The 19,130-nt window shown below is 36.8% G+C and overlaps 1 protein-coding gene across 1 annotated transcript in view; it reads left to right on the top strand.

Annotated features, from left to right (window-relative positions):
• Positions 1-18,927, top strand: part of TFEC (transcription factor EC) — a gene marked incomplete at both ends in the record, with an annotated part of 64,376 nt that extends 45,449 nt beyond the window's left edge. The window contains 5 exon segments of the mRNA XM_084206925.1: positions 3,840-3,954; positions 4,818-4,874; positions 9,064-9,139; positions 17,183-17,330; positions 18,547-18,927. Of these exon segments, the coding sequence (XP_084063051.1) occupies positions 3,840-3,954; positions 4,818-4,874; positions 9,064-9,139; positions 17,183-17,330; positions 18,547-18,927 (777 nt within the window).
• Between the last annotated feature and the right edge of the window lie 203 nt (positions 18,928-19,130).

Genomic DNA, 19,130 nt, shown 5'->3' on the forward strand with positions numbered 1-19,130 from the left:
TTCTCCCTGCATAAACTCACAATATCGTTGCTTCCTCTTGAGTTGCCTGCCTCTTCTTCCACTATGCTTTGTCCCCCTCAGTTCCAGCCCAAGCTCTCTGTTCAGCCAGGCCAGTCTTCCTCACTGGCTCATCTTTTCACCCATGAAGATTTCTTGGTCCTGCTCCTTTAGCATTTCTTTCATGGTCCAGCCTTCCTAGACTCCTTTCTCCTTCACGACTGCCTCAACCAGTATCCTGAACACGCCAAAGTCTGCCCTCTGAAAATCCAAGCCTTGCTGACCCTTCTCTTTACTTCCCCAAGACTTAAAAACTTTATTGTTTTATGATAACTGTGCCCAATGTGGCCTGGAGCTGGCACATCTGTACAAGCGCTGTCTATTCACAAACAGCAGATCCATTGGTCACCTTCCCTTGCTGGTTTGCTCACTAGCTGTGTCAAGAAAATAGCTGTTGCACACTCCAGGGATCTTCTGCACTGTTGTTTCCTCTAAGCTGTTGTACTTCCAGACAGCCTCTGGTAAGTTGAAGTCCCCTCAGGAACAAGGGCCAGCAACAGCAATTCTTCTCTCAGCTGCTTATAGAATATTTCAGTTGCCTCTTCATCCTGGTTGGGTGGTCTACCACAAAGTCCAGCTAGGAAAACTGACTTGCTGGCCTCTCCCTTGATTCTTACCCATAAACATTCAACCTTAGCATCCCCATCATTAAGCTCTAGACAATCAAAACACTCCCTAAAATACAGAGCTACTCCACTGTCTCTTCTTCCCTGCCCATCCCTCCTGGAGTAATGCTTATGTCAATCCTCCTAATTAGTGAGATGATAGGATTGTACTCATCAGCAGTTGAATGCCTTGGCTTTGGGCTTCATTTTCATCTTCATCATATGGAGTGGTGATTTTCCTAATGGCCGGTAAATATTGTGAAATGACAAGGGGAAGAATGCTGGAGAGCATCTGCATGAAAAAAGGTGGTATGGTACATTTGTCAGAGATACACTGCAAGCAGACAAATTAGGGGGCTGGACAGTAAGTGGATGAAGCTTAACAAAGAAGTCTTGAATTCTGCACCTGGGATGGGGCAACTCTGCATGGTGTACAAAGTGAGGAATGAGACACTGGAAAGCAGTGCCATGGAAAGGGACCTTGGGGTCCTGGTCAGTGGCCAGTTGGATGTGAGCCAGCAGTGCCCTGGCAGCCAGGAGGGCCAACCCTGTCCTGGGGGGCAGCAGGCACAGCATCATCAGCCAGGCAAGGGAGGGGAGTGTCCAGCAGTTGTATGGAATTGCCTTCACCAACCGTGCAATTGAATTCAGCTGAAATGTCTGCCTGTGGTTTAAAGTTGGATTTACTCATGCTCTGTTGAATGGTCACACAATTTTGAACTTTGAGGTGTGCTGGTATTATTTTTTCCTTGCCAGCTAAATTGGCCAGTCATGAAATTTTCTCTTGGATTTGGACATAGTCATTTAAATTCACACCTTTGTGTATAGTCTTTAGAAATTTAACTGTCTTTCAATGATAAATTTGAATTTCTGTCTGAAAAATAGAACTAATCAATTAAGTATCTCATGTTTGTGTCAAGCTGTGGTTTACAAGCCTGTTTTTTTCATTAATGGTATTGATAATCTACTAAATTGAAGATTGCCACCAGTGTCATGCAAATTATTGAACTTATGTACACAGCTGTGTGAACTACATAAAGAATGACAGATATGTATTTCTCATTTGTTAGATTATTTTCTAGATTATATTATTTTCAGTGGTGACTATTCCCTAGCATTTCACAAAAACAGTAGCCTAAATCATATAACAGCCTTGCCAAAGTCCTCTGGAACCTGGAGGTGTAGGAGTGTAGGAGTCACATTGACTCTCAATTTTTTATGTCATTCTGTTTTCCTATCATTTGAATAAACCAAATTCATTTACATGAATGTAGGAAGTAATTAAATATGATGAGAGCTAATATGAGTTCACTCTTGTAATGTCTTTGTTCACATCACTGGAACAAAGAAAATGCAAGGGTAAAACTACAGTGAATTCTTGATACTTGTCAGTTTACCCCTCAAATGAAACAAGGATACCTTATGTGAGAATGCTCTTAGCATTGAAATCCTGCATCTTAAACGTAGCTTGTTCTGAGTAATACTCATCTGAATTCCAAATATTCTTTAAAAAAGTATTTTCATTGAGAGATCAAATATATAAGCAGATTTTTAAAACTGACTTGGTGTTGTGATTTATAAGGGTATTCAAGAATTTTCAATTTCCCTAATAAAGCTCTAGTTTAAAAATGAGCAGGTTATTTATTTATATATGTTCAATAAGAATTCTGATTGCTTCATTTCATAGTTTGTAATAGAACTGGGACGCTTTAACTCAAACTAGATTCTCAGATGATCTAGTAAAGTTATTAGTTAATTTAATAAAATCATTATTTAAAAAAAAAACTAATTTAAAATTTCAGTTTTAACATAAAATACAGGGAGCACTGCCATGGAACAACTTCACACTGAGCAAGTAATTTGGAAAATTGTCTCCATTCAAAGTAACTTGGGATGAAGCTCACAGTCTCTACAAAAAGAGAAATTACAAGACTCTGAAAAAAGCTGGTTCCCAGCAGACCTATGGTTGGTGTCTTGATTACCTGCCTGGAAAATTCCAGGTTGTTTCAGGATCCATAGCTGATGGGCAAATCTGTAATAACACATTTTCTTGTCTATGAAAAACAATTTTCTTAAATAACTCCTAATTTCCTTTCATGCTTTACTGCCTCATGTTAGTGTTTGTACCCACATATTTTTCACCCACTCTTTAATTCTTTTTGGGGTTTTGTTGTTTTTCTTTTGTTTACTTTTGGATTTCTGTTATCTTGGCCATGTGGACCCAAACTCAGTCTCTAAATCCTTGAGTGCTGACCACAAAAAAACCCCAAAGATTTCAGCACAAATTTTATATGCATGATTAAAAAACCAAAAGTGTTTTTCTATTACTGCAAAGGATCAATGCTAAAAGGTTGGTCATGGGGTCATAGAAAATGAGCAAAGCCTGAACTGTTCTTCAGTAAACTTTTGCATATTTTACAGTTATTTCATATATATAAAGGCAAATAAAGGCAATTGTACAGTTAACTGAAATCCACATACTTCAGCCTTACTTTTCTTAGTGTGCATTCTATGGGCTTATTTAAAAAATATTTTACTATATTTTTTTAGGGAATAAGGATACTGGTATACATGGTTATGCATGTTAAAACCATTAGGTTATCTGGTCTATCCTGACAACAGTACAGTTTCTTTCCTCAAAGCATGTTCTCTGAAGTTCTACCCACTCTAGTTTTAACTATTACATATAACTAGGTCCCTGAACATATTGCTGGACCAGGCCCTGTATGAAGTACCAATTCAGAGTTTAGAGTTGTGGTCAAAAAAATCATTCTGGGGAGTATGGTCAAAATCAGCATGGGAAAGTTGACTTTTGGCCTAATGGAATTTGAAGTGCAGACATGGCAACACTGGATTTAGAAGATGCAATTTGGAAGCAATTGCAAAACAGACGCCGTGGCTCATATCTTGGCATCACTGTAGATCTGAAGCCCACAAAAATGGCACCTGTAGAAAAATGGCAGACAGTGACTCTTTGCTTTCAATTTTAGTTAATATTGTGTAACAGGAATCCTTCCCTTTAGATATATGTACATATACTCTTTCTAAAGAAAACCAGACTCATATCCAAAGATATTTGCTCCTTGCATGCATCAGTTTTTAAAAAAATCTTTTAAGTCTTTTACTTATTTTAATTTTTGTTTTTCCTTATTCTTCTTTCCTTCCCTACCCCTCAAGCTATCTAGCAGCATTTTGGATATATATAACAGTGACCAGGGAATGGCACCAGCTAATATGGGTCTCACAAATGCTTCTTGCCCAGCTAACCTACCAGTAAAAAGGGAGCTCACAGGTAAAAGAACTCTGAGATTTTAGTATATAACTGCATAAGTGATGGTGTGTGTCTTAAAAGTTGAAACCTATCCATGAAAAATATATCCAAAATTAAATTCCTGAGAATTTTCAGTCTGTGGTTTCATTTAAGGAAAAGAACAAAGATAAATGAAAAATGTTTTCTTTCTGTTCTTCTTTTTAGAAATTCAGAAAACCCCTGTTTGCCCCCTGTTTTTATGAACATTGTGCTTCTAAAAAAACCTTAATAATTTAGAAAACAGTATATTCTTCTACATGTTGGCTTCTGACCAACAACATAAATAAATTATCATCCATTAAATTTGTTCCAGGGTAGAACAAATAGTTCTTTTAAAACTTTACAATAAGGCTATTCAAGGTAAAGCTATATTAGTGGATTACAAACTTTAAAAGTTACAGTCAATTAATCCAAAGAATGCTAAAAATCATGTACAGTTTATTAATGTCACTCAGAGGAAACAGTGAGTTTATTCAATATCTTACAAATCTGATTAACTCTTGCATTATGGGATATAGAAAATCCATATTCACCTTAGTGTATTGTAAGTTTTATCCTGATGTAAAATACAGGAAATTGGAGAAAAATACCCCTCCACAGCATTTCTACATTCTTAAATGTAAAAGAAAGTGCCATAAAAAATGTAAAGCAACCTGCCAGACTTGCTCAAAATTTAGTACTGGTAGAATAAAGATTTGCCTATGATCTGTTTTAATAATAAAAAAAGGAATGCAGTAAAAGGACTGGAAGTCTGGTCTTTGTGACAAGAAGCCATTTTCAAAAGATGAAAGAAGTACTGGAATTGCATCTTAAGGAGTATTTTAATAAATTTTACTTTCTGTCAGAAGCAGATACAAGAGCAATGGCAAAGGAGAGACAAAAAAAGGATAACCACAATCTCAGTAAGTACATGTTCCTCTTCCATCTCATTAAATGGAATGCATGGAGAATGCAAAACCCAGGTACATTAGCTACCACATCTCTGCTCTTCTTCTAGGCCAGCCTCTCAGCAGGCCAACTCAGACTACAAAAACAGCTGACCATAAAGTTTTCTTTGCTGAAATTAATTTCCGTCTCTGACATTTGTCTTTCAAAATACTTTGCATATTGCAGTTAATTTATTTCCATATAATCTCCTGCTATTATTTTTTCACAGTAGCCCACTTGATGTTTTCTCTAAGAATTGCAGTGCAAAGCAGACAAGAAAGGAGGCAGGTTGTGAGAAAAACAACACTGTAAACCCAGTCTTCACACCTTATTTACTGAAGTGCCAAAGCAAGAGGCTGTATCACTTTATGGGTGATGGGGTAGGAAAAAAATTTGTATCAGATGACTTTTAAGTGGTTGCTAAGCTCTTAAAGTTATTGAAATTGTATGTGACTGAAGGAGATCAGTGCAGGACTTTGTGAGACTCACCAGTGTTCTGACTGCCACACAAGCCCCATAACTCCTGTCATCTGGGATACACTTCTTTTTCCTTTATGGATAAGAGTGCAGATATGTACAGATGAACAGCATGTTGGTTTTAGAGGAACAGTCTTAGAACAGTGAAATTCATTGTTCAGTGTCTAAATATTAGAATTACAAAGATAAAAACCATTTTAGTTTATATAGAATAGAAAAAAAAATCAGTTTCATTAATGGGAGATTGCCCATAAAATTACCCATTTTTCCCTGTAAAGCATAATTTGAAAGGAAAAGGCTGTAGGATTCTTTTTGGAAAGTGTTGAATAAAGCAATTAAAATTTTCAAGTTCTCCTTTCCAGTACTTCCAACAGAAATAGTATGGGAGTTGGATTCAATGATCCTTATGAATCACTTCCAACTTGTGATATTCCATGATTCTATGAATTTAAACCTAAATTAGTAATTACTTAATAGCCACTATTTATATCTTTATTATCTTACTTCTGTCTTGTTTCTCTGGCTATTTGATTTCCAGCAACCAGAGAGGGATATATGGCTTTACTGGCATGAAATTACATACCTGAAAGTGTACATCCACTGGCACAATGTGCTAGCCATCGCTGTGGACAATCTTCTGCTACTTAGAATTTCCAGAAGGCATCCTTATATCTGTCTGTAATTTTTTTTTTTTGTGGGTTACAGGCAGACCATGAAGATTTTTAGACGTGTTGCTAGCACATAATCTCTGAAATGCCAATGCAGGTGCTCTCTGTCTTGTTAGGGCAGAAATGGGGAGTCTTGCTGGACTAAGAAAGGGGCTGGGTAGGGGTTATCTGGAGCTACCAGGGAGGCTCATCATAGATACATCAGGGATGCCATGTCTCACTATTGCCTCCACTGTTTGCTGTGGCTTATCATGGTCCTTCCTGATCACAGAAGAAATGTCTGAGAACTTTCCCTCACCACTGGCAACTAAACTGAAGGCCACTGCAGACAGGCAGCATCTGTTTTGGCTTGGCTCCAGGTGTGTGCTGCAGAGCTCAAAGGCTCCCTGGACATAGCTCTACTATCTAAAGGCTTGGGCATAATCATGCATTGCATAGGAAGGCTTTATCAGTGTGATTGACTCTTTTAAGGGAATCAGGTGTCTTAGTGATGGCCTGAAAAATCAGTTCTTGAAAGTTGATTGGAATTATATGAACTTTCAATTTTAAGGTGGAATTAAGGCCTGCGTTTCACAGAAATGTTCTTGTACATTCTCATAACAAGGAGTAATAAATACACTGCAAAAATGTTCTTTTGAAAGATGGTGTATTGAATGAAAACATGAAAAGGGGTTTTGATTTAAGAAGTGGAACCCCTTCATGCAACAGACAGAGTTTAAAACATTGCCTAATGTTTCTTAACTTTGGGGTTTTTTGCTTCCAAACAAAGAATGTTATATTATAATCCTGTCCATGTAGTTTGAAAAATAATTTTCTGATTTGGCTCATGTAAAATTTGATTCTTGAAATATTACTGATAACTCAGGATATCTCTGGAAAGGTTACAGGCACACAGCAGGAAAGTTCTATTGCAGCATGTTTCCAAGCTTAAAATCTCCCCCGCTAACTCATTGACACTGGAAAATTTTTTTTCAGGAAAAAAAATGCAAAAATATAAAGACAAAAGAATTCTGCAAGTGTTCACTTTTAAGGATATTTTTTCATTGCCTTGTTTTATCGCTAATGCTTAGTTGACCACTTTTTGATTAATATCTTACAGATTTTTCCACAGTAAATCTTAATTAAACAGCAGCTATTGTGCCATGGGACAGTATAGTTAAAGAAAGTTCTTCAATTTAGTTTGCCGTGCCATTATTTTTCCAAAGCAACTGAAATATATCTTCTAAATTTTCCAGTTGCTCTGTGTTTTTGTACACTGGGCTCTCCTACAAGATGCAGCACATTCATTCCAATGAGATGCAGGGGCTCACTGAGCAGTACACTCAGGAGGATTATAACCCTGTCTTCTGAATGTGTGAATCATCACCAAGAAACCTGACATGCTTTAATTTGTTAAGTGAAATTCCTGTTCCTATAGGAAGCAAGACAAGATAATGCATCCCACCAAGGTAGAGTACTTCATCAGAGTGAATAATAACACTCAGGTTGATCCTGGAGCTTGAATCTGCTAGGGAGGAAATAACTGACTGCTGCACAAACCTAGGGGCCTCACATAGACAGGAAGCATTTTATATAGAGGAAGAAGAGGACTAAAAGTGATCCAGGTGGTGGGGCTGAGACTGAAAGTGACATGCTCATATGACTACAAGAAGATTGAAGTCAGCCTTGGAAGACCCACTAGGATGCCCTTGGCTGGACCCTTACAACTTAGCTCTACTGGGCTTTTGTATTTGTATTCAAAATTAGGCCATTAGACTTTAAGTGCACGTCTCCAGACACAGAGCACGTATCCATTCTGCCCATGTGCTAGGCTGGCCAGGGCTGGGCTGACAGAGTATAGTGGCATTGATGTCTTGAGCCAAGGTAAGGTCTTCCAAGGGGCAAAGGACAAGAGAAAGAGCTCAGAGTGATGTTAGTGACGAAGAAAAGCTGAATTCTGCGTATTCAGTGAGATTTGGACAGAGTTAAAGTGGAGGCAGTGGACAGAAGTGTGAGCTCACAAAGTGAGCTTAGTTGGACAGCAGTAGAGACTGCTGGTCTCTGACACTCAGCAGTACCCTAATGGGACTACATTCTCACTGAATGCACTTTCTGTGCCAAAATTATATACAAGAAATTCCCCAAAGCAATGGCATGTTCTCTGGACCTATCTACTAGAAAAATGTGAAGGTTCTGAAGGATCACATACACCAGCCTGGATACCAGTACAATGTTGGTAAAGTGAACTGAGAGCATGCAGGGGGGGTATTAATTTTAGGAGATTAATTTTCTTTTTTTTCCTTCTAACTAAAGTACAAAGTGAACCAAGATACCCTACATAGCTTGTCTAAGGAGAAGCATAAATTTAAATCCAAAAAATATATTTCATAGTTTAAACCATGGTGGTTTTTAAAATTTTTTTTCTATGTTTTAAAAGTGTTCATAAATATTTTTTTGTGCTGTCCATCACCAAAAGAAAGATGTACAGGGGTAAAGTGGCTTTGGGACATAATCTTACTCTGTTTCAGGGAGGAGATACAGCTGTAGTTATATACTCTCTGTGGTTTTAAATGCTGGTTGTTGTAAATAAGGGATAATGAAGCTGTTACCTTGTGATTTGTAACAGGAGTTCTGCCAAAATATCAATTGCTGGACGAATTGTCTTGTACCCCTGTTGGAGTCAGCAGCAAGACTCCACTAAGCTGAAATCTCTGTTCTGCAGGAGCATGGTGGAGACAGAATACATAAACATCAGGAAAAAAGAAATGTTAGCTCACATTTAGACAATATGTGACTATTTCACTCTCTAGAAATTGAATGGAGGAAAACCCTGTAGTTAAGGTAAGATACAGATGGTACTAATGATAGAGTTTGTCCTGAGAGTAAGTCAGAGACAGGTAGGAGCTCATGTTGGGACTGCTGTTTGAGGAAGATTTTTTTTGTATATTGACTAATATGTTTTTAACTAATTAAAATATTTTATGTGTAATTTCCCCAAAAACATTTCAGTGTAAAAATAGTAAATGTTTCTTTTTAACAGTTGAGAGAAGAAGAAGGTATAATATTAATTACCGAATCAAGGAGCTTGGCACACTCATCCCCAAGTCTAATGATCCGTGAGTTCTACTGTCTTTCCTATAATAATGTTTATGGTATTAATACAGGAGAAGAGACAGTTGTGTATACTGGCTATAGGATTGAGAACTGGGATACAAAATCTTCCATACCAGGTCGCTGGCTCAGATCAGCTCGTGCCTGTTGAAAAACCTATGTGAAAGCATTAAAATATGAAAGCAATTTCAGGGTGTTTAAGAGAAACTGCCACTTAAAGGGAAAAACAAACAAACAAACAAACAAAAGATAAACCAAACAACAGAAAGTCCATCTCTGTCTCAGAGCACAATTGTGTGGTGTCTCTGGAGAAGGAAGTATTGGTGCTTTCAGCTCTTGTCATGGCCCTCTAGTGGGATAACACAAAATTTATGTTGTCACTGTCTGCCCTCTGACTAAGAGAAAAAAAAAATCAATTTAAGAGTCTGTAGACTGAGTATTTTTCAAAAGTCCTCAACTCAGTGTAGGGAAAGCACCAGTCCTAAAAGGACTGCAAGGATAAAAGTAATAATTGCTATAATTGCTATAATAATATCATTTTATACTAATGCATATACTTACAGAAACACAAAATGCATATTGCTTGAACTATATGTGCATTCCCTTAAAGCTTATATTTGTCATCAGCAGGAAAAAAGCTGCCTTGGAGAAAAGCCCATTGCAGGATTAACAATAACAATTCAGAGTGATTTTTAATGCAGAACTTCAGCCTTAGATTTCTCTTGTTGCTCAGGGAAGACTTAAGACAATGCAGCAGCATGATTGTAACTTCCATAAAATTGATTATACAGATTTTGTCTTTGTCATTTGCATTTCAATACAGATGTGCATGATACTTCAAATGAAAATATCTATTGATATTTCAGCTTTTTTAACCTTAGGACTAAGAAACTTTTGATAACATTAAGGATTTCTGCAACAATACAAAGCCGTGTGAGACTTGCACAAGTAGAAGGTTGGTTTTATTTGAAGTGAAGCCACCAGAGAGAAAGTTAACATACTGCATCCATTTTAGAGAATTCACAAACTCGGCCCCTTCTGTAGCATCCACCAAAGATTGGATAAATGGGCATGGTTTTTTGTTATTAATATGGAATTAGGTGTTAAAGCTGTATTAAAGTAAAAAGTGATTTAAGTACCTAAATAAAGTTTTGGACATGTGATCCATTGCAAACAGAAAATGATAGAAGTGTTTTAATTTTGCTGGTGCATCTTCAATCTTCAATACCATTTGGGCAAGTAATTGAAAGATTTCTCAGAAAAACAGTGGATGGCACTGTTGGTTTGCAGCTATAAAGCAAAAATAGAAACTGGTAATACTGCAGTTAGAGAGGGGCATGGGGTATAAATTCCAGTTGCACTTTTTGATTGCCTATAAAGGTGTTTCACTTACATGTTCTGGTCTGGATTCAGGTTGACTTTGTGAACTTAATCAAAACATTAATACCTAGAGTAATCACTGTTCTTAAAATGATTTACCTGGACCTGCAGTTTTGCTCCAGTAAGTGGATGATGGACTTCACCCTCAGTTTTTGGTGTTGTTGCCTGATGAAAAAGTTTCAAGTATAGATTCTGAAATCATTGCCTTAGCTTGTTTTAATTTGCAAACCCATGGCTGAGTTCAGCAGTGTGACCAGACCCAGAGTGGTTTATGTTTACAAAAGCACAAGGTGAACTTAAGCATCTCACATTCTGAAGACTGCTGTCTTCAAAAGGCTGATAATCAGTACTCCTTTGGAAAGCAGGCCTACTGAAAAGCTTTTAAGTTGGTGCTAAGAAAAAAAAAGGCATCAAAACCTGCAGGGCTTTTGAAAAACCAGTTTGCAACACAATTTTGCTATAGCTTAGTGCAAGGATAAATTAATTCAAAGAAATGTAAGTAGTTTTAAATTTTTTTTTTGTATTTGTATTTTTAGACAGAAATATATTAATTTGAGCATGTTATTTTGTTGGCTAAGCAGATCAACATTATTATTACCTTTTGGTATGGTCTTGTTTTGCCAAATCATAACTCAGCATCCTTATTCTCTCTTTCAGTTCTTGCTTTTTACTTCATAACACCTTACTGTGCCCCCAGTCTGCCCCCTCTTCTTTGAAAGAAAGAGATTTATCATGGCTTACAATACTGTATCTGTAACATTTTATCACACATAGCATTTTTGCCTCATATTGATTTTAGAAGATTCTTCTTAAAGTGGAAACTTAGTTGTAAAAGGAGAAAGCTTACTGATGCTTAGACTAATGACAGTGAAGAAAATCAGCCTCTGCATTGAAGAGCAAATACTACTATAACTAAGCCATTGTGGTTAGCATGCCTGTCCCAGATGGCTTGCTTCAAGAAGATTACATTCAGAATCAGAAGCAGAAAAGGACATTTTTTTATGCCATTTGGAAACCTTTTGTGATTTATATTTCTTAGAAGTGCTGTGTGGGGTTTTTATTTCACTTTTGTTTTGTTGGTTATGTAGTGAGCTTGTTTGGCTCCTGCAGAGCTTCTGCAGGGACTTTCTTTTGACTGGATTAAATCCCTATTCTTTTCACTTTTTTCTTTTTTTCTTAATTTAATGATGAAAAGTGTGGATTACATTACATAAATGAATGGGTGTTTTAAGTTCACTTCATCAGCATTAGAAAATGAAGATAAGTGTAAGTTACAAAGAACTATGACTCTTTTGTTTAACTTTCAATGCTTAGATATCCAAGTGCTAGATGATTCAGAAATGCAAATCAGTTTTAAAGAACAAAAATTAAAAATAGAATTTAAAAATGCCAGAAATACTCAGTCATATTTTGCTGAAAAACTCATAACCTGCTCCTTTAATTATATCTGCCTTTCTATTTGTGTTCAATCTTTCAGAATCCACCTTTTAGGTGGTTAACAGGATTCCTTTCTGTGATGGAGTCTGGCAATGCCTACACAAGAACAGTTTAATGACAGTCGGACTTAAATTGCCAGAAAGCTAAATGAGAAAAAAGAATTCTGGTAATGTTCCAGAGCTGGAATGTTACAAGAACTGCCGAGGATTTGGGCAGAAGCAGTGGGTTGCTCTCACTCTTTCCTTTCTGCTCTCTGCATCTACGTGTGCCTGACCTCTGTGCTGTCTGTGCACAGACCCTCTAGCAGCCAGCACAAATGCATTCCTTGCAAAGGAAAAGCTTGTGCACACTCATGCTGTTATAAAGTGGAAACTTGCTGCCTCTTTCAGAATAAAACACTTCACACTTGTGCAAGTCCTCAAAACAAGGACAAAGTCCTTCCAAATACTGATTTGAGCAAATTTCTTTAGTTTAAAGCTAATTTCTCAGAAACAGGGAAAGAAGTGTTCTGCAAACACAGTTTCAACTTTGCAAATGCATTTGTTATTAGCAACTGGCCTGTGTCTGGCAAACTCTGGAACTATCACACTCTCTCAAACACTGCTTTTACTAATTAGTTCTAATCTTAGTTGACCAGGTGCTCCCATCCTTCCTACAGGAGTTCAACTTCTGTAACCTAGTGAAGCTCTTTTGACTGCAACAAAGTTAAATTAATGGAAATGAGCTGAAGATCAGTCTCTTTTCCATGTTTCATTTCTCCAATATAGGAAACTCTACTTGGTGAGAGCTACATGTTTTGTTCTGGGCGTTTGAGTTTTGTAGAGAGATTCAGATGATAAGAGGAGACAGGATTCAGAGACTAATAAAACATAATGTGTTTTTTACTTTGTTTTTTAATTTTCCATAAAAATCTTGTTATTTTCAGTAAGCCTCTGTTAATTAAACACACTAGCATATCTGTGGATTGATAGAAACTTCAAATTACTCTACCACACAGACACACAGAAACAAAGAAGCAAAACAGACTGGCAAAACATTTACTGCTCTCAAAAGATTTGGCTTGAATGTAAAATTTCCCATGTATTTCAGTATTTACAGGATGGTGCCATGCATGCATTTAATAAAAATCATGACTAAGAAAAACAAATGCCAAAAAAACCCCCAAACCCCCACCAAAACAAACAACCAACCAACCAACCAACAACAACAACAACAACAAAACCCAGACCAAAGCAAATTAATAGAACTGAAACATCAAAATGAAGAAAAGAATTCCTGCCATATCTGAAGATCAGTAGGTCTACAGCTAAGCTTTTAGAACCAAAACAGTTAAGAATGCAAGTATTTTGTCTGTTTACATACAGAAACTTCCAGTTAAATTAGTATCAACTGATAGTGATTCCTCAATTTTTAAAGGTTCTAAAAATGTCTTTGTAGGGTTTTTCATTTCAGTTTTTATCTCTAAGAGCAATCTAAAAATCTTTAAAAAAGCAAAAACTATGATTTCCTAGTGACATTTTTATAACTTTTCAGGTAGTTTTATTTACACACAATTTTGAATTGTTTTCAGAGAAAAAACAGAAACCAAATAACTGATCAGAGGGTTTCTGAATTCCTCTTATGTACTTCCTGTGCTTTGAGTAAATCTATTTTCAAATGTTGAGTTGCTTTTTCTTCCCATCAAAGATGAATCTGCTTTCCTGCCTGGTATGTAGAGCTAGATGCACTTCAGCCTGTTGGTATGCAGGAATCTCACCTTTACCAGCCCAAATTTGCCTTCATCCTCACCAGTTGCACTGTTGCTCTTCCAGCCCTGCACATCTGCATAGAGCCTCTGCTGCTCTTCAGCACTGTCCTGGACTGCTGTCTCTGGGCTACAGTGGATGGAGAGTGCCTGTGATGCAGACTCAGCACAGACACCTCCAGGATTTTCCTTAGATCCTGGTGAAGAGAGACACAAAGTGAAATACATGTTGACTTCTAAGGCCATCAGCTGTTCCTTTGCTCTGTTGCCTTCAGACACTGGAAGGTTCAACTTCAATATTCTTCATTTAATAAGAATATTCTTCATTTAACCAGTGTGTGTACGTATGAGAAGTGATGTAGAACCACATGTGGGGTAGGCACACACACACAGATACATACACACGTGTACACAGGTTAAAGAACAGTCTCTTAAATAGCAATAAGAACCTCTGCATTTTTATCCTAGCTCTCCTTTACAGTTTTGTCTCTCAGATTACCACAAGAGATATCTATCCATCTGTATCTCATGCAAAAGCTGACCAGGTCCATCTCTCTGGCAGTTTGAATCCAGGCATTAGTCTCTCAGTGAAGATTTATTCAAAACTATGAAAAAGAATTGCCATAAAAATAAAAACTAAACATGAACTAAAAGTAAGCCATATCTCAAGATGATATTAAGTGTAACATGACTTAATTGAATTAAAAAATATTCCAAATACAGTCATGAATACATGACTTATTCATATGTCAATCAGAAAAATCAACCAAAAATAATTTTCTCTTATTTTGAATTCATGAATTCTTTTATGAAAACACTATGAAATATTTTCTAAATATGTGATATATTAAAATTTTTTCTGCTGCTGTTACATTTCCTCAATTATTTCCATTTTTTTAGCTGGGGATTAATTTCTAATTTCATAGTATTCTATCTTTAGGTTTGGACCATCGTTTCAAACCTGTCTTAGTTTTGTTTTTAGCACTTCTTAGAGACTAAACTTCCTTGTCAAGGCAGATTGTATTTCTCCATATAGCATATACAGCTCATATCTGAGATGGCAGTGGATAATTCCTGTTTGAAAAGTTATTGTTATGATAACTTTATTTATTTTATTTAGCTTATTTATTCATGAGTGGTCTGGCATGGACAGACAGACATTTTACTGCCTTTCAAACTCCACTGCAATTTAGTCATAAACAGGCACCTCTCAGTATTTTCCCTAACTTTCCAAAGAGGTGTGAAGAAAACGAAACTGTGACATGATGATGGCAGTCAAAGATTGTCCAGAAAACACGCATACTAAAAGCTTCCTTAACCTTTACAGTTTGAAAATAGGTAAGCCATTTGAGAGGAGAAAGTCCTCTCCTAGGAGGAAGCCTATGGGATACTGGCAAGAAATTCTGTCCTCTCACCTGCTCAAGAGGTACAGGGACAGGAAGGAGAAGGCAGAGGAACTGCCAAGAAATGATTCAGCCATCATGGGAGAGATGTATTCTGCTCTTGGATCCCAGTCCCACCTCTGCTCTAGCTTTTTGACCAGGCAATGTCTAAATCAGAATACATACCCAATTATGTTTTGGCTCTGTAGACAGTAGGGTTGTAGACAACAATTATTTTCTCTCTAACCTCCTCAACCTTTAATCCCAAAAGCTATGCATTTCTGGCCTGCAGCACTGAGAGGAGGTGAGGTCCCTGTATTCAGGAGCCTCACAGTTTGTAAGTTGTCCAGAGATAACTGACATTTGAATTTGAGCACTCTTGGATCAAAAAAAAAGTTACTCCCAAATTTCTAGCAAATTACCTGAATCCTATGGCACGGTTAAACACTGTGATGCTTTATCACAAATAATTTTGCATATTCTTCTTAGTGTCTTAAAGTTATCAGCTCCATAAGGTTTTGTCCGTACTAAAGCATCTGGAAAATGTGAGTGGTCTGTGTCCCTAAATCCTGTACCTGCCTGGCTTTTGCACTACACCTTCAGAAGATAAATAACTGCAGGTATCTCTAAAGGTGCTTAGCTTCATGAGGGAACCTGGAGGGGCAGGCACTGATCTCTTCATTCTCATGACCAGTGATGGGACTCAAGGAAATGACATGACGCTGAGTCAGGGGAGGTTTAGGTTGGATATCAGGACAAGGTTTTCACCCAGTGGGTACCTGAGCACTGGAAACAGGTTCTCCAGGGAAGTGGTTATAGCTCCATGCCTGGCAGAATTAAGCAGTGTTTGGAAAATGCTCTCAGACACATGGTGTGACATGGTGGACTCTTGGGTATCCAGTGCAAGGCCAGGAGTTGGACTCACCAATCCTGATGGGTGCTTTCCAACTCAGCATATTCTATGATTCTATGAATAAGGGAAAGTGACAATAGCTGAGCATATAATTTTTTTTTTCTCCATAAATGACAGTATGTAAATATAGGTCTTTGGAAGAAGTATTGACAAAATGCTTGTCCCTCCCAACATGAGATTCTTACTTGTTCTAACAATAGCTTTGTGTTGGTTCGGGATGAGAAGCTTGATCAACCTTCTGCTCAGCCTAAGAAACTTGAAGTGAAGTAGATAGTTTGGATAAAACCCATATAACTGTATATTTAATGCAGTGAACCCATCCTGTATCATAAAATAATGAAATGTATGAGAAATTAAATATTTTTAGCAAAATTAGTTCTTGTTCCAATACCTTACTTAAAGGAATGCATGAAAATTTGATAAATGGATACATGAAAATCTTTGGACCGTTTAATTTGATCAAGTGTTTTGTTGCTAGTGAGGCTGTTTGTAAGCTGGAAGTCAAATCATGATTTCCTGAATAATGTGCAGGTTTAATCTAATTTTTTTGCAAAGCTTTTATTTTGATTTGGGGTCTGCATGTAGCTGTAGATTTAAACTTGTTTTTTTAAATTGTTTCAAGATTTTTGAACATGATTTTTGTCATTCCCTATTCATTATGATTATGAAAGTGTGATTTTTCTGGCCTGTCATCAATGAGGAGTGGCATTCAGCACAGATCGTTTTTTTCTCTCCCAGCATAAGAGCAAGCTCATTAGTAAGTCAGGTAAAAGGAGTAGTATATTCAAAACGATCTTTAAAAATTTAGGCTTAAGTCCTCAGTAATGTATATTTCCTAGTTCATTAATGCAGAAATACTGCACATAGATTTTAATCTCAGAGTTAATAATAAAAGCAATTTTCACTAAAAATATAAAAACTGTAATGGTAGAATCATGATATTGCATTTAGCTCTCCCACAAAAAGTCACTTTATTACTTTCTTTTGACACTTATTTTCATTCTGGGATTAATTTTACTATATAAGGGCTTCTTAACTATTCTATTAAAATTTCCATTCAGAAGCAATAATATCTAAGAGTGAATAATAGTCATGTAAATCATTATTTCATATTAATGTAAAAGATTTTGTAAGTTCTTATGAATTCTGCTGACATGCACAATTGTGAAAAGGTTATCTCTACATTCTGCAGTGATATGCGCTGGAACAAAGGAACTATTTTAAAAGCATCGGTGGAGTACATCAAGTGGCTACAAAAAGAACAACAGAGAGCCAGAGAATTAGAACACAGGCAGAAGAAATTAGAGCATGCTAACAGAAGACTTCTGCTCCGAATTCAGGTTTGTATAAGCGTTGCCACGAACTACAAAGATTTCTCAGTACTTATCCCCCATTAAATTTTGTTAATCTATATAATTTTTCCTCAAATTACGTTTATTAAGAATAAATTGACTTTGCCTTTTTATTTCTGTGTATATTGGGGAGGGGGTATTCTTTAGATTTCTAGGAAATTTCTTTGATAATTATACTTTACATAAAGTAACTAGTGGAGAAGTAATAAAGTATTTGTACATACAATTTCATTATGCATGTGTTAGAAACAAAGACAAAAAAAAAGTAAATAAATATATTCCTGCAGCCAAAAATCAATACTGGTCACAAAGTTCCCTTCAGTATCTTAATTTCCCCTTTCAAACTATTCAATGCATTACACTCCTCTGTAAGACTGTCTTATGTTATATCTGCTTTTGACACTGAGAGGTAGAATATAGTCCTTCATGGCTTAAAAAGCAAGATTCTAATATAGACACACATCTATGGAGATGGGATGGGTAGATAGGGATAAAACCGATCATCTTGCATTGTGGATGCCATGGGACAGAGAGAGAAATGGCAAGCGTTTCTCACAGCACAGCGGCTTGTGAGAAGTTTTAAGGAGCTAGAAAGATGTGATAAATTGCAGACTGTAAACAGTTTGCAGGTGGTGTTTTTCTACTTTATTTTTCTGTTCCTCTCAAGGACAGTGTGTGAGAAAGATGTTTCTGTTAGTTAGCCAATAGAATAGAATCTATCGTACCATTCTACAAAACTGCGCGGTTCTTTTCAATAACGCCTTCTTTGCTTTTCTATGATCCTGCTCTCGCCTGTTCCTGCCCCGGCCTCGGCCCAAGAGTGACATTACATATGTTGATTTACTTATATATCTGTATAATATAGACATTATCAAGTAAAGAATCTTCTTTTTCTCCAGACAAAAGTTTTATAATGAACTTAAAGTTTCAACATTTTTTTGCTACCTTCATTGGATTCAGTATGCAATGGTTTTAGAGAGGCTGTCCTACCTATTCTGGTCCCATAGAATAGTTGCTTAACTACAAAGAGGAACATAAAAACACTTGGCAAATTTTCTTAGATAAAAAAATCAATATTTTAAAATTTAATCTCACAACTGGGCAACAGGTATAATAAATTTTCATGCATGATTTGTATACTTTCTGTAATTGTTCTGAAGAGACTGTTTTGTCTTTTAAAGTTGTTTTTTGTTTTAAATGTTAGGAACTGGAGATCCAGGCACGTGCACATGGCCTCCCAGTCATGTCTTCGCTCAGTGCTGTTGATTTAGCTGCACAAGTCATCAAACAACAGTCTTACCCAGAGGAGAACTCTGTAGACTACTCTCAACAAATGCCTCTGGTACATGGACAAAATTCTGATGTCTGCGATGGATCTACAGCCTTTTCTGATCCCCTTTCACACTTCACGGATTTGTCCTTCAGCGCGGCTTTAAAAGAAGAACAACGACTAGAGGAAATTTTATTGGATGACACAGTGTCGCCATTCGGAACAGACCCACTCTTGTCCTCCACATCTCCAGCTGCATCAAAAGAAAGCAGCAGGAGAAGCAGCTTTAGCACAGATGATGGAGATGATTTATAAAAGCAGAAAGGGTCTTATACTTCTCTTAACACTTTTTAAAAGACTTAGTAAGCATGGTGTTTGCTCTTATTTTAAATACCTATAAGGAGAGACACTGTAAAAATCAATTACTACATTATAAGGATTTCAATCAGCCCTTACTTCACAAGAAAATAAGATGGACATGAACCCACATCACTCTGCCCCAAATTCACCCTCTGTTC

The sequence above is a fragment of the Fringilla coelebs genome (genome assembly GCF_963513975.1).
Source record: "Fringilla coelebs genome assembly, chromosome: 5".
Taxonomy (NCBI): domain Eukaryota; kingdom Metazoa; phylum Chordata; class Aves; order Passeriformes; family Fringillidae; genus Fringilla; species Fringilla coelebs.